The sequence below is a fragment of the Elgaria multicarinata genome, chromosome 12 (genome assembly GCF_023053635.1).
Source record: "Elgaria multicarinata webbii isolate HBS135686 ecotype San Diego chromosome 12, rElgMul1.1.pri, whole genome shotgun sequence".
Classification (NCBI taxonomy): Eukaryota; Metazoa; Chordata; class Lepidosauria; order Squamata; family Anguidae; genus Elgaria; species Elgaria multicarinata.
Genome location: NC_086182.1, coordinates 12,722,257 through 12,737,522, shown reverse-complemented (window position 1 = coordinate 12,737,522; position 15,266 = coordinate 12,722,257). Strand labels below are relative to the sequence as shown.

At 45.2% G+C, this 15,266-nt stretch overlaps 1 protein-coding gene across 1 annotated transcript in view; it reads right to left on the bottom strand.

Annotated features, from left to right (window-relative positions):
* Positions 1–15,266, bottom strand: part of DOCK5 (dedicator of cytokinesis 5) — a 175,900-nt gene that overhangs the window by 122,994 nt on the left and 37,640 nt on the right. The window contains exons 2-3 of the mRNA XM_063139247.1: positions 10,738–10,821; positions 6,646–6,686 (exon numbers count right to left, since the gene is read on the bottom strand). Of these exons, the coding sequence (XP_062995317.1) occupies positions 6,646–6,686; positions 10,738–10,821 (125 nt within the window). The remainder of the gene's footprint in view (positions 1–6,645; positions 6,687–10,737; positions 10,822–15,266) is intronic.

Genomic DNA, 15,266 nt, shown 5'->3' with positions numbered 1-15,266 from the left:
CAGGCTTAAAGCCTGGATCCCCTCAAGTAGGCATCCAAGATGGAACTTGTGGACTGCCCCCCACCCCCGGGCCTGGATCTCCCGAGCCTGCTATGGACTCTGGCACATATCCGGTTCACCCTGTTTCCCCCCGCTGCATTAATGGATGCTGATCAAATCGGAGATCTGCACAAAATCCCCCTAAATTTGTGCAAATTTCCTCCACAGACTAAAGCAGGGCTGGTTCAGCCTACTGAGAAAACGTATGAGAGTTAAGACATTTGCACAAATCAAACTGTGAACCAGGAATGAGATGAATGTGAGCAGGTGTTTGGCAATTTGTGAGTATTTCTGGCAGACACGTACTACTGTTCGGAGCTTCGAACAAGGGATGCTTACAAACATGCCGAAAAATAAATGTAAAAAGAAATAAATCACAGAATCATAGAAGAATAGAGTTGGAAGAGGCCTATAAGGCCATCGAGTCCAACCCGTTGCTCAATGCTAAGATCCACATTAAAGCATACCTGACAGATGGCTGTTCAGCTGCCTCTTGAATGCCTCTAGTGTGGGAGAGCCCATGACCTCCCTGGGTCATTGATTTCATTGTCGTACTGCTCTAACAGTCAGGAAGTTTTTCCTGATGTCCAGCCGGAATCTGGCTTCCTGTAACTTGAGCCCAATATTCCTTGTCCCGCACTCTGGGATCATCAAGAAGAGGTCCTGGCCCTCCTTTGTGTAATAACCATTCAAATAAAGGCATGGAACGAACAGTTGGTGCAATTCTCTCAATATTCTTGTTTACGGAATATCAGATTGGATGGGCCTTTGGTCCGATCCAGCATGTCCCCTTCTTACGTTACATACGAAAGGAAAGTTTTTAATTTCTTCCAGCTATCCCATAGTCTGGCACTCTCTGCAACACGTGGCTGCATATCAGTTATAACCCAAGACCACTAAGCATCTGATTTTGGGGGAACTAATTGCTTACCATCCATTAACAGCTCAGTCAGTGACAGCATTAGGCGCAACCCCCACTGAAAGCGAGTCTTCCAGGAAGATAAATGATTTCGGAATTGCAGATCTGAGCAGTGCAGGAGGCTGAATCCCATGGGGGAGCCCCAACCACTCACAAGTTTTAGATTGTTGCCGGCAAATCGTTTCGATAGATCTAAAGAGACTGGGGGACATTCTGCATTTTGCACAGAACGTCAATAAACAAACTGCTCCGGACCAAAGTAGTCAAAGACATTGATTATCTCACTTCAACGCAATGGATGCACTCCAAGAGATCAAAGCAGTCCGTTAGATTTTTGGCCAGCCCTCCATGCAAATCAGTGGGAACCTTTCCCATCGATGCTGGGTTTGGATGCAGTTCTTAGGAAATGGGCCTGGGTAGCTGAAAGCTGGCTCACCCCCACCCCCAACAAAAATAAGGAGAGGGGGAATAAAAGACCACTTGTTTTGCTCAGTGGCAATGAAAAATAAAGACCCTGCATGTTGCATGGATGCCAGAAAAGTGAGGATGTGCTGTTGTTGCTGTTATTATTATTATTATACCATTGATGTGCATGGTGCTGTACAGGGTAAGAAAATAAAAGCGCAACATCCTGCCACAGAGGTGTACATTCTAATAAAACCACAAGTAAGTCTGTATATCAGGGGTGCGGAACCTCTTTTGCCCCCAGGGCCAAATTCAATTTAAAATTAGCTCTCTGGGGCAACATCCCAGGTGGGACCTAAGGCAAAAGACATGCACCCAAAATGCTGGTATATTGTAGCTTAAAGTTCTTCCCTGCCAGTATCTCTCAAGAGAAACATTTCAACCTTTTAGAATGAGGGCGGGAGGTGAGGGAACAGCCCCAAAGTCAGGAAGCCGTCAGCTGATCGGTGGTTGGGGAAACGGGACTGGGGCCAGAGGAAAGGGCCATAGTGATTCGGGAACCCCCCAAAGGCCGGATGCTTTCAAGTTGCGAATTGCAGACATGTGGAAGAGGGGAATAGGTGCCAGCGTGATGTAGTGGCTAAGGTGTTGGACTGGGAGTTGGGAGATCCGGGTTCTAGTCCCACTCAGCCATGGAAACCCACTGGGTGACTTTGGGCCAGTCACAAACACTCAGCCCAACCTATCTCACAGGGTTGCTGTTGTGAGGATAAAATGGAGAGGAATCATAGAATCATAGAATAGTAGAGTTGGGGCCTACAAGGCCATTGAGTCTAGGGTGACCATATGAAAAGGAGGACAGGGCTCCTGTATCTTTAACAGTTGTATTGAAAAGGAAATTTCAGCAGGTGTCATTTGTATATATGGGGAACCTGGTAAGATTTCCTCTTCATCACAACTCTTAAAGCTGCAGTTGCCCTGCCCTCTTTTAAATCTGGTTACTCTAGTATAGCTCCTGCACCTTTAACTGTTGTGATGAAGACGGAATTTCACCAGGTTCTCCATATATACAAATGACATCTGCTGAAATTCCCTTTTCTATGCAACTGTTAAAGATACAGCAGCCCTGTCCTCCTTTTCATATGGTCACCCTAATCGAGTCCAACCCCCTGCTCAATGCAGGAATCCACCCTAAAGCATCCCTGACAGATGGTTGTCCAGCTGCCTCTTGAATGCCTCTAGTGTGGGAGAGCCCACGACCTCCTTAGGTAACTGGTTCCATTGTCGTACTGCTATAACAGTCAGGAGGAAGAGGATGCTACTTTTGGGATCAGTTACTTTTTTTTTTTTTTTGAGGGGAAAAAAAGGCAGGAAATAAATGCAATAATAAATAAAGGAAGTGAGGATGCTACTTTTGGTAGCAGTAACCCATGTTTCTTGGAAGGCAGAGTTCTACTTTGAGACAATTTGTGGGGGCTTTAAGATAAATAACTGCATTTAAAAAGCAGCAACTGGATTGTCAGGGACTGTTGACAGACTCTAATAGGGAAGATGGGGAATCAGTGATAAGCAGAATGCTACCATTGGTGGAACACGTGCGTTCTGCTTCTTAATAACATTTGCCCCCCAAAAAGCTGGATTCTGATCCATAAAAAGGATGCAAACTTGAATGCATCTAGTTAGTTTGCATCACTTGCCCCTTAACATCTATTTACACAAAACCAAACATCCTGACAAAGCAATATTCAATATCGCAATACATCTAGGCAATTTCTAAAAGCTGCAAGAAAGAAGTTCCAGTTGCAACAAAAAAAGCTACATCCAAGCAAAACATGCAAGGAAAGAAAGATTCCCCACCCACCCCAAAGTTGTCAACTTATCATGGGTGATCTCCTTGACAAGGTACTGCAACTAACCATACATCCCCGACTTCTAATATTTTCCAGCTCTGACAGCAAACAATGTCGGGTTATAGGTTACATATTTATCTAAGTCTGCCAGCAAGTAGCAAATCTTACCAGGATCCGAAACGTCTGTGAAACCTCTAACAGGGCCTGCTGGGATTTTGCTCTCCAACGTACAGAGCGAGTTATAGAATATAATGAATTATATCCTCAATTACATTTTGGCAGAGCACACAAAGAATTCTGGTAGACTTATGACTTTTGTATCTGCCATCGAAACACCCGTTGGCACAAACTGCAAATGCAATCACGTCAAGGCTTTCCACAAGGAGGAGAAGGCAAGGATCTCATTGCTGGGTGCAGTCCATCATAATAGGACTATACCGTTGGGGGAGCGATGAATGTTCAGCCCGGCAAGCCTATCTAGCCCTTTGCAGACAACAAAACAGGGTACAATGAACAAGCACAGAGTGGGAGCAGAGGGGAGGCCCTCCCTTCTCCAACGACACATCTTCAATGGGCACATAGCTACCGTACATGGGAGTCATTTCTGAGCAATTGTAAATCCAGTTGCTGCAGGGATCCAAACCATGTGATCAGAAAGCCTAGCGCAGGGGTCAGAGACGGGGCTGCATTCCAGTGGTTGGGCGGGGCTGAAGTCAAGGGGTGGGGCCAAAGTTAAAAGGGGCAGGGTCAAAAGGGAGAGGGCCTTTTCAGTGGTGGCCCCCCAATTATGGATTGATCTTCCCAATGAGGCTCTGGCGCCAACATTGTTATCTTTTCGGTGCCAGGCCAAGACTTTTCTCTTCTCCCAGGCAGTTAGCAACATATGCTGAATTGTGCTTTTTTAATTGACCCCAGAATTGTTGTTTTACATGGATATTGCTGTTTATATGCATTTAAATTTTTGAATATTTGTTTTTAATGTTCGCTGCTTTTAACTTTTGTAAACCGCCCAGAGAGCTTTGGCTATGGGGCGGTATATAAATGTAATAAATAAATAAATAAATAACAGCAGATCTGAGCTTAAACCTCTTCCTACCAGTAACGAAGCCCTAGGAGAGGAATTCCAACCTTTCAGAATGGGAGGAAATACACATGAAAGCCAGAAACCACCAAAAGATTGGGGGAATGAGGAAGCTGGATTCAGGCCCAGCCAAAGACACATCACCTGCTTTCCCGATCAGCAGGCTTAGGTTTCCCTGCCTGTCTTGCCAGTGCGCTGCCCTTAAGGTGTTTCTGCCTTCAGGAGCCATGCATCACCTGTGCATCTGGCAAAGTATGCCTAGAGATCCCAGGACTTGGCACAATACTCTACCCGACCCCGCACAGGTGCTGCGTGGCTCCTGAAGGCAGAAATGTCTTACGGGAAGTGTGCTGGCGAGGCGGGTGCGCACAGCCACACCAGAAAAGCCAGCCAGCCAACAGCCAGGCAGGTGGGGCCAGCTGGGTTGGGATGGGCATGAGCAGGGTGGATGTGCACGCAGGAGGTGCACAGGTAAGCAAGGGGCTGCTTCAAGAAGCGAGAGACCCTTTGGAGCAGGAGAGCGCTGCTCTTACCATACTTTGCCGCCTGCCGCGTCTGCTTCCTCATGCTTTATGGTAGGGCCGGGCCTAGGGTGGCCATATTCTGAATCCACAAAACCAGGACAATTGGGGGGGGGGGGGCTAGGATTTGTTAAAAAACTGAGCAATATGTTAAGGTCTAGGGGAAGCCCAATTTTTCAATTAAAACATCAACTACTGTAAAACCAGACATCTTAAATTCACTGCAACTTACTTCCAAGTAACAGATTTGAGGCTTGCAGCCCGAATCCTTTCGTCGCCAGCTGAAGACCTTTTTATTCTCTCAGTATTTTAACACTTAATTTTAACTTAAATTTAAATTTTACTGTTCTAACTCTGTATTTTAATCTTACATCAATTTTTGCTGCGTGGTTTTACCCTGCTTGTGCTTTTTATACTGTATTTTGTATTTGTGTTTTAAAACTGTTGGTTGTTTTATTATAGTTTTAATTTTTGTGAACCGCCCAGAGAGCTTTGGCTATTGGGCAGTATAAAAATGTAATAAATAAATAAATAAAATCCAAGGAGGTGGATTTTTGAAGGGCAATTTTGGGGGGAGTGACTTTCCTTTCCTTTCTTCCCTCTCTCCTTCACTCCCCAATCACTCCCTCCCTCTTGTCCCCCACAAAACTCTCTTTCTTCCCCCACTAATAACCCTGCAGCTCCGCCCCGCACTTACCCTAAAGGTCTGACCACAACCAGGCAAGCTCACCAAACTCCTTTGCATTGCATGGGACTCTAGGTAGCCTGAGGAGAGCACATGCACCTTTCCTCGCTGTTGTTCGTCTTTTACGCAGCCGCAGGCGCAATAAGGTGAGTCACGATGAGTGACTCAGATGAGCCTGTGGAGGAGCGGTGATGCTCCGGAAAAAGCGCCATATTGATGCGTCTTTTTCTCTGCTGCTGAACAGACTCAAGGCACCATTTTGGAGGTCAGAATTTCTCCAGCCAGCTGGACCAGGAATCTGGGATTCTTGCCCAGCCCATCGGGACATTTCAGAATCTCCTGGAAATCAGGACATTCCTGGTTTTCCGGGACATATGGCAACCTTAGCCAGGCCTGACTAGATTTGGCCCCCAGGACTGACGTTGAACAACCCTAGCCTACACACCTAGGGGCTGTTCTGGAGACCAAATGCCCTATCCTACTGCCTCCTCTAACACCCATTCATTTCCCCCAGTTCCTTTCCTAATGAAAACAGCTTCCATTCCTTACGAAACGTTTTGCAGTCTCAGGATCTAGTCTGCAAACATGCCTGCAGTTATTTCTTCACACCGTAATAAAGTTTTGCATTGCTTCACTCAATGTTAGATTGTTCCATTACATACTAAATTTATCCTGCGAAATCTGTTATGCTTCTGCTAGTTTTGAAGATGGTTCTAGGAGCTACGCAGGGCTTTGACACTTTTGCATAGATTGTGCTTAGTTCCACTCTGACTTATTTTGGATTTAACAAGCACCCATAATGTCATTTCAAGCCTATTTTTGTAATCATAAGGACCAGAAACATAATACATACACTGTAACAGTGGCCAACTAGGTATCTGGATACCCACTTCTTCATCTAAAATCAAATTTCATGCTTTTGCAATATTATCGCAAAACTTTCAGAATCCACATCCCCTTGCAGATCATTGATTTCTAAAGATCTGAGACCAAGAAGGTGTAAAGGAGGTCTGTCAGAAGAGGAAGTTGCACCAGAAATTACATACTAAAATTACAACAGACGTTTCAAGAGAAACAACACCCAGGTCTGACGGAGTTTAATGAAACGCATCACTGAAGAAGAAAACAAAAATGTGATGCCGTACCTTTTTGGATTTATTTCGAAGAGTGTATCCTCTGTACCAGTCTGTCAAGGAAGAAATAATAGTAATAAAAAAAAACAGAAAACATGTCTTCATAATTAGAAATCAAATATTCAAAACTTACTAAAACAATTCTTACACTCTAAAAGCACTACGTTTGTACTTGGAAGTAAGCCTTGTTACGTTCAATGCAGCTTAAATACAGGGAACTGTGCAAAGCAGAAGAGCGTGACCTTTTCGTCCCCAAGGGCTGAATCGGGTAACACCAGAGGGGCGTGCAAGCGCATGTGTGCATACTCACACGTGCACACACAAGCACACACAGGGAAGGCTTTCTCTTGACAGAGAGATCGGAGATAAAGGCAGGTTGCTTACCCGCAAATATAATGTTTCTAGTGGCCCTCTGTGCATTCACACATAAGGGCTCTGCGCATGCTCAGAGCCTCCATTCGGGAAACATTTATAGCTGAGGAACATTTTTCCAGGAACGCTCCCACATCATCTAGCGCAAGCAAGAGAATAGTGCCGCCACAATTTTTTGCCCGGCAGCAGATGCTGGTGGCGGAGGATGGGGGGGGGGGGGGGGAGTTTCCAGTGAATTGCCAGAAATGGCTTAGTGGGCTGCATGTAGCCCCATACTGCATTTTTACATCTCTGGATTAGAACTTTAAATGATGCCATACTTACGCTGCAATCCTATCCATCAAATGTCCACCCAAATGAGTTCAACGATTTACTCACAGGTAAGAGTGTTCCCAATCTGGTGCCCTCTGGATGAGTTGGACTACAATCCCCATCATCTCTAATCACCATGGGGCCTGTAATACCACCCATTTGGAATGCACCAGGTTGGAGGAGGCTGGCATAGAGGATTCCAGCCTTCCAGGGCCCAATGCACTGAAATCACCTGCTTGGCTTTTCTCAGCAGTTACTGAAACTAGAATACATTACTTGGGACCTGGTGCTGAAAAGTTAACAATGTTGGCGCCAGGCGGGCCTTGTCAGGGAGATCATTCCATAATTGAGGGGCCACCAATGAGAAGACCCTCTCCCTTGTTGCCATCCTCCGAGCTTCACTCTGAGTAGACACTCGGAGGAGGACCTTAAATGTTGAGCGCAGTGTATGGGTAGGTTCATGTCGGGAGAGGCGTTCTGTCAGGTATTGTGGTCCCAAGCTGTAGGGTCAGGAGCAGTAGGACATAAATGGCAATCCAATCCAATAAAGACACTCACGAGCTGTGCGTAAACTGAACTGGGGGAAAAATACCCACATACTGTAGCTCCTACGGCAGGGGTGTCAAACCTCTCCAAAAATCTATTTTGGAGAAGATTTCAGGGGCCACATTCCAGGTGGCAATCCAATCGGTATTTTTGTCAAAGGTAAAAGGGGCAGGGCTAAAATACCAAAGTTACCACAAACACCATAATATTTTAGACGAAGAGAGCAATCCTACAGGTCCTAGACAGCATCTGGGTGGGGGGGGGGGTAGAGGCATAGGATGCCTCAGATTCCTCGATCTGAGGTCAGAGACAACACTCTGACCTCAGACACAAGAGTCTGAGTCCCCACCCCTCCCCCTCACACCCAACGCAGAGAGAACTGCACTGGGTGCCTCTCCGAGCTCGTAAGACGACAGAAAGGGCCTTGTTCAGTGGGTGAGGGGGGGAAAGGACTGGAGAAGCGAGGATACGACCTATCCCCAGCCTTCCCCAGCCTCCATCCCTCCCCCTCCTCAGAGCCCTGGCTAGATGGGCAAAAACGCCCATCTAGCAAAATTGCCGAGCGGAAGAAGCATGGAGGCAAAGATCACCTCCGCATCTCTCCCACACTGCAGAGGATGCCCGTTAGCCTCCTAAAGGTCTTAGTGTTGGTAACTGAGCCTTAGGAGAGGCGTTTTGACCTTTTTGTAGAGGCAAATGTTGGGAAACCAGCAAACAATCAGTGGTCAGAGCTATGGGAATGGGCCAGGGGAAGGGAACCCTGAAAAACGAGATCAGAATTCCAGGCTCAGTGGTCTGCATCCCTGATACACCCATATACAGATCCACCCAGCTGGCTGCATTTTTGGACCCCCTTTGGTGGTGTCGCTATGAAGTCCGCCACGAGGAATGCCTGCGCTTCGGCATTTTGCGCTACACCATCGCTCTCACCTTCAATCAACAGCGGGAAGGGCAGAGGGAGACCATGGCCACCACCATTTTTGGCTTGACTGGCCTGCCCTTCCGCAGAGTCCTTTAAAACGCCAAAGGGCATATGAATATGACTGCTGTTATTCTGTTGACCACGACGATTGAGATGGCGCCCCGAGGCACCCACATAACTAAACTTGAAGCCAATCTTTCCCCAATACCTGCCATTGAAATCCATTCGGTTTCCAGCCAAGTAGACGTGCATAGGATTGAAAAGCAAAGAAAAAATCAGCTTTCTTAAAGTGTGTGTAGGACTGGGCGGGGGGGGGGGGAGTCATTTTTTTTCCAAAGGAAAAGCCGCCTCCCGCTTCTCTGATAAGTGACAACTTTTGCTTTGTCTCTCGTTTCCCTGCTCGCAAGGTCAGCGAATATTTTGCTCCTTTGGCACATTAAATCTTCCTCTGCAAAACACTCCCCTCCCGACACTTCTCCATAAAGACACCCATCAGCAACATAATCTCTTTTGACATGCAGGCTCCGATGAGCTCTCTCCGGTGCCAAGGTCGAAGCAAAGTGAAAAGACACCAATGGTCTCGCCGAACTGCAAAGCCAGCAGCTGGCTTGGCTCACTGGCGACCCGAAAGGCAGCTTTGGCTGCTGGGAATTTAGTCTTTGCTACCAGTGACTGCAGAACTGAACTCCCGCTCCTAACTTAGGAAGCTGGAAAGCTGCCATATGCTGGCCCTCTTCAGACAACACGATAAGCTATAGCTAGTCCACTAACTCCTTTGTAGCAAATGGGTAGTGAGCATCTTTAAACTGTGGTTATTTAGCCACCAGGGTTAGGAATGGTACACACGACACGCCAAGCCATAATGTTTAGCTCAAAATGCTTAACCACTGTGGTTTAGTGTGTCGTCTGAACAGGGTCACTGGATCAGACCCTTGGTCCATCCAGCCTAGTATTGTTGACACAGGCTGGCAGCAGCTCTCCATGGTTTCAGGCAGGACTTGTTCCCGCCCTAGCTACAGATGCCCGGGATTGATGCTCTTACCACTGAGCTTCAGCCCTTTACCAATTATTTGGAACATAGGAAGCTGCCTTATACTCAGTCCATTTAGCCCAGTATTGTCGATACTGACTGGCAGCAGCTCTCCAGGGTCTCAAACACTGGTTTTTCCTCTGCCGCTCCTAGACTATGGAATGACCTGCCGGGAGAGATTCGTCAGCTTAACAGTCTTCCGGAGTTTAAGAAAGCTATAAAGACTGATCTCTTCTGGCAGGCCTACCCAGTTGAGTTTTAAGATGCCTTTTAATAATGTGCTGGTTTTCATAATGTATTAGTTTTAAATGTTTTAATTATATGTATTTTATGGCGTTTGTATTTGTGTTGTACCCCGCCTCGTTCCGGAGGGAGAGGCGGGTAACAAATAAATATTATTATTATTATTATTATTATTATTATTATTATTTCCCAACTGTAGCTGAAAATGCCAGGGATTGAACCTACGACTTTCTGCATGAAAAGTGGGGTGCTCTACCACTAAGTCAAGGCTCCTTTAGTGTTATATAATTTAATGGATTCACGATGGAGAGTATCCCCAAAACTGAGACGTAGTCTCCGTCATTCGTGTGAGTCAGTTCTCTTCCTATCAAAAGCAGATTAGCTTTAATTGTGTTTTAATCTTTGTATCTTTTACTGTTTTACTTATGTTCATCACTCCGCAATCTGTTTCACACAGGGAGCGGTATACAAATTTTGTAAATGAAGAAATAAAAATAAATGTCATGTATCTGGCCACACTCTTGTATGTACGCTGCTCTGTAAGGACATGGCTTTTTAAAATCCACTTTAAATAATAAACAATCATATGGAGCCAGAGCCTTAATATTTAAATTTGGAGAAAGGAATCTTGAACTGTGAATCCTCCCATCCCGTCCTGGAAAACCAAGTGAAGGCTTACCTTCATACATCTCCAGAATGTGAACCGTGTCACCAACCTGCAAGGAGAGTTCCACATCCTGGGCAGCGTCATAATTGTAGATGGCTGGGGGGGAAAAGGGAAAGAACAGAAACAAGGAGTGAATAAATGAGACCAGGGCCATTGTCACCACTAACATTTCCAGGCAGCTGTCAAGTCGCACCGCACACACACACACTGGCCCCAAACCCCCAGAAGCCACCATTTTAAATTTCTTACACTGCGCTGCTCAAGGGTATTACGGGAAATGTAAGATGGCGTCCACTTGGCTCACATTGGACGAATGCCGTATGCAAGGCAGCTGCCACACAACTAGTTTTTACAAGTACTCTGTTTTTAAAATTGTTAATGTTGTCAAAGCCATTAATATTGTGTTTTATTCCTTTTATCGTTTCTTGTTCACTGCTCCAGAGTCTGTATAGATGTAAAGAAGTATATAAATGTTGTAAATAAAATAAAATAAATATAAGCCTGCCTAGAGGACCCTATACCAAGGGATGCCTGATGCCAGCAGGGGTGGGGTGGGGTTTTGGGAAGCAAATTTGGTGTGTGTGTGTAATCTACCTCTCTAGGTGTATGCTGGTTCTGCCCTGAATTGGGACCATGCACACTTCCTCTTGTGTTAAAAAAAAAAGAGGTTTAGCATTATTATTATTATTATTATTATTATTATTATTATTATTATTTGCATTTATATGCCACCCCATAGCCGAAGCTCTCTGGGCGGTTTACAAAAGTTAAAAACAGTAAACATTAAAAACAAATATACAAAATTTAAAAACATAAGAAGCATAAAAACAACAGTATACTTGTGAAAACGGCTATTCTGGGGTCAGTTAGAAATGAACAAACTCAGCCCAGGTTGTTGTGCAATTAATGTGTAGTTTGACCCACGGATAGTAACACCGGAAAGGGGTGGAGGGGGAAATAGTATAAGATCCAGGTAACAGTTGTTTTCAAGTGAGGACAGCTCTGTTGTGAGAAAGATTAGCCGTGTTCTAAAAGTGTTGCCCTCTCACCATTTTTGAAATTCTGAGCGTTTAACTCTGAATTTTAACCCTAGGATTATTATTGGGGGTGGGATTTAAAAGTCAGACTTAAGAATAAAAAGTGAGTCATTTCTAAGACTGGGGGGGGGGGCGTGGACGACTTGGGTTCAACCCCCAGCACAGTCACAAAGTTCACTGGGTAACCTGAGACAACGAAAAGGAGGATGATGCACACCGCCTCGGGTTTCTTAGAAGGAAAGGGGCAGGATATAAATGTTTTAAAAAATCAATAAAATTACCTCATTCACACATTAGCACTAGTGCGAACTAGCACAAGTGGAATGAAATTCTGGTGAAAAAATCCAATTCCACCAATGAGCAGATGACAGAACAAAAGGCATGTGACAATCTGTGAAACACAGGTGGAACCGTTTGAACAAGATCCATCCATCCATTTGAACAAGATCCATACATTCATAGGAAATAGAAACCAAATAGAAACCAAGATGAGGGATACTTGGCTCAGCAATACTACAAACGAGAAGGATCTTGGAATTGTTGTAGATCACAAGCTGAATATGAGCCAACAGTGTGACGTGGCTGCAAGAAAGGCAAATACTATTTTGGGCTGCATTAATAGAAGTATAGCTTCCAAATCGCATGAGGTACTGGTTCCTCTATATTCGGCCCTGGTTAGGCCTCATCTAGAGTATTGCATCCAGTTCTGGGCTCCACAATTCAAGAAGGATGCAGACAAGCTGGAGTGTGTTCAGAGGAGGGCAACCAGGATGATCAGGGGTCTGGAAACAAAGCCCTATGCAGAGAGACTGAAAGAACTGGGCATGTTTAGCCTGGAGAAGAGAAGATTGAGGGGAGACATGATAGCATTTTTCAAATACTTAAAAGGTTGCCACACAGAGGAGGGCCAGGATCTCTTCTCGATCCTCCCAGAGTGCAGGACACAGAATAACGGGCTCAAGTTACAGGAAGTCAGATTCCAGCTGGACATCAGGAAAAACTTCCTGTTAGAGCAGTACGACAATGGAACCAGTTACCTAGGGAGGTTGTGGGCTTTCCCACACTGGAGGCCTTCAAGAGGCAGCTGGACAGCCATCTGTCAGGGATACTTTAGGGTGGATTCCTGCACTGAGTAGAGGGTTGGACTCGATGGCCTTATAGTCCCCTTCCAACTCTACTATTCTATGATCCCCAGTTCAACCTCATGCACAATGCCCTGTGCAGCTTGGAGGCAGGGGGCACGCACCCCAGATTAAAGTCCAACCTTTGCCATCGACTCTGCAAGCAACCTCCGTCAAGCCAATTTCTATCAACCTCTCAGTTCCCCGTTTACACAGCATTTGGGACCCATCTCACACAACTAATAAAAACAAGGCGAAGGATATCTGACAACTCCAGGAGAGAAAGACCTCCGATTCACGGGATGTTTATTAAAGGCTACTTTTGGAAGACACAACTCTGCAAGAACATAACCCGGAAACGCACCAGATTCATCTATATTGAGGTATATTACTTCCTGGCATGGAGCCAATACAAACAAAATGACTGTAGTTAACCACACAGGAAACAATAAACGCCCAACTTTCCTTTCAAACATGGAGACTATAAATAACACTTTAATAAAGGGGCATTTTTCAAGGTCGTTTGCTGGACATTCTGAGAACAGGCGCCCGTTATGTCAATAGCCAGCTATTTTAAGTTTTCCTCTAGTTTTGTTCTGTTTTCTGCTAGCCTTCAGCCAGGTTTCTTCTCAATCCAATCCAATGCTGATATTTGTGACTGAAATACCACCAGTGTGCACGGAACCACGCCAGCGGTGTTTCTGTTTTTACTGTTCCTTCAATGGCTGTAGACATGCTTGGGGCAGATTCACACGAGAACACAGAGGATCCGTAAAGAGCTGTAGAAAAATCCAAGGACAAAAACAGCTACAACAGACAGCTGCATCAATAGAAATTGTTCCCAACGCGTTTCAATGAAACTTTTTTAATCGAGGGAAATGTCTGTAAAAACAATAATAACTTTATACACAGTAAAAAGATACAGAGCTACGCCCTCCGGAGCAGCCTTGTAAATAAGCCTACGGTAGTTACTAGCCTGTGTGCAAAGTTTTTGTTTGTTTGTTTGTTTTGTTTTGTTTTAATCTATCTGGGCTTCTAAAAGGCTAGTAGCCAGTGTTCCCACGTTGGCAATGGAGAATGAGACTTGTGTTCCTCCATAGTCAGTATGGAAATGCAGGACGCTAGCTTCTTAGCAGGACAGGAATTCCCTTCCACCAAGTTGGAATGGCCAAGGAGGAACAAAACGGTCCAGGTAAGCTGTTAAATGAATGGTTGCTCTAAAAACACAAGACACCCAGTAGAATCATAGAATCATAGAATAGCAGAGTTGGAAGGGGCCTACAAGGCCATCGAGTCCACCCCCCTGCTCAATGCAGGAATCCACCCTGAAGCATCCCTGACAGATGGTTGTCCAGCTGCCTCTTGAATGCCTCTAGTGTGAGAGAGCCCACAACCTCCCTAGGTAGCTGATTCCGCCGTCGCACTTCTCTAACAGTCAGGAAGTTTTTCCTGAGGTCCAGCCGGAATCTGGCTTGCTTTAACTTGAGCCTGTTATTCCGTGTCCTGCACTCTGGGAGGATCGAGAAGAGATCCTGGCCCTCCTCTGTGTGACAACCTTTTAAGTATTTGAAGAGTGCTATCATGTCTCCCCTCAATCTTCTCTTCTCCAGGCTAAACATGCCCAGTTCTTTCAGTCTCTCTTCATAGGGCTTTGTTTCTAGACCTCTGATCATCCTGGTTGCCCTCTTCTGAACACTCTCCAGCTTGTCTGCGTCCTTCTTGAATTGTGGAGCCCAGAACTGGACGCAATACTCTAGATGAGGCCTAACCAGGGCCCAATAGAGAGGAACCAGTACCTCACGTGATTTGGAAGCTATACTTCTATTAATGCAGCCCAAAATAGCATTTGCCTTTCTTGCAGCCATATCGCACTGTTGGCTCATATTCAGCTTGTGATCTACAACAATTCCAAGATTGTTGGAGTGAACTGTTTTAAACAAAACCATACACTATCTAACCAGACTATACTAGGGAGGTGAAAGCCTGGGTTGGGGGTGGGGAGGCATAAAAATAGGAAAGGGGACACAGAAAAATAATTTAAAAATATTTTTCCCATTCCTCCCACAGGGATTTTTTTTTTTTGGAGGGGGGAGGTTTTAAAATTAGTTTCCATTTCTGTTCCCCCTCCTATTTCTTTTCCCCAAGCCTTCACACCTCTACTATAGACAGAGCTTGCAGCTTAAACACTCAATACTTCTAAACATTTTAAATTCCAAAGAACTATTTACACATTTGTGATATGAAGATTTCATTTTTTAAAAAAGCAGTTTGGCATAATGATTGGTATATATTGCAGGGCTGCTTGCATATAACATTGGCATTCATCAGCAAATCACGGTCTAATTAATCCACGATTTGCAGGGATGCGTTGTGGGTAAGCTAC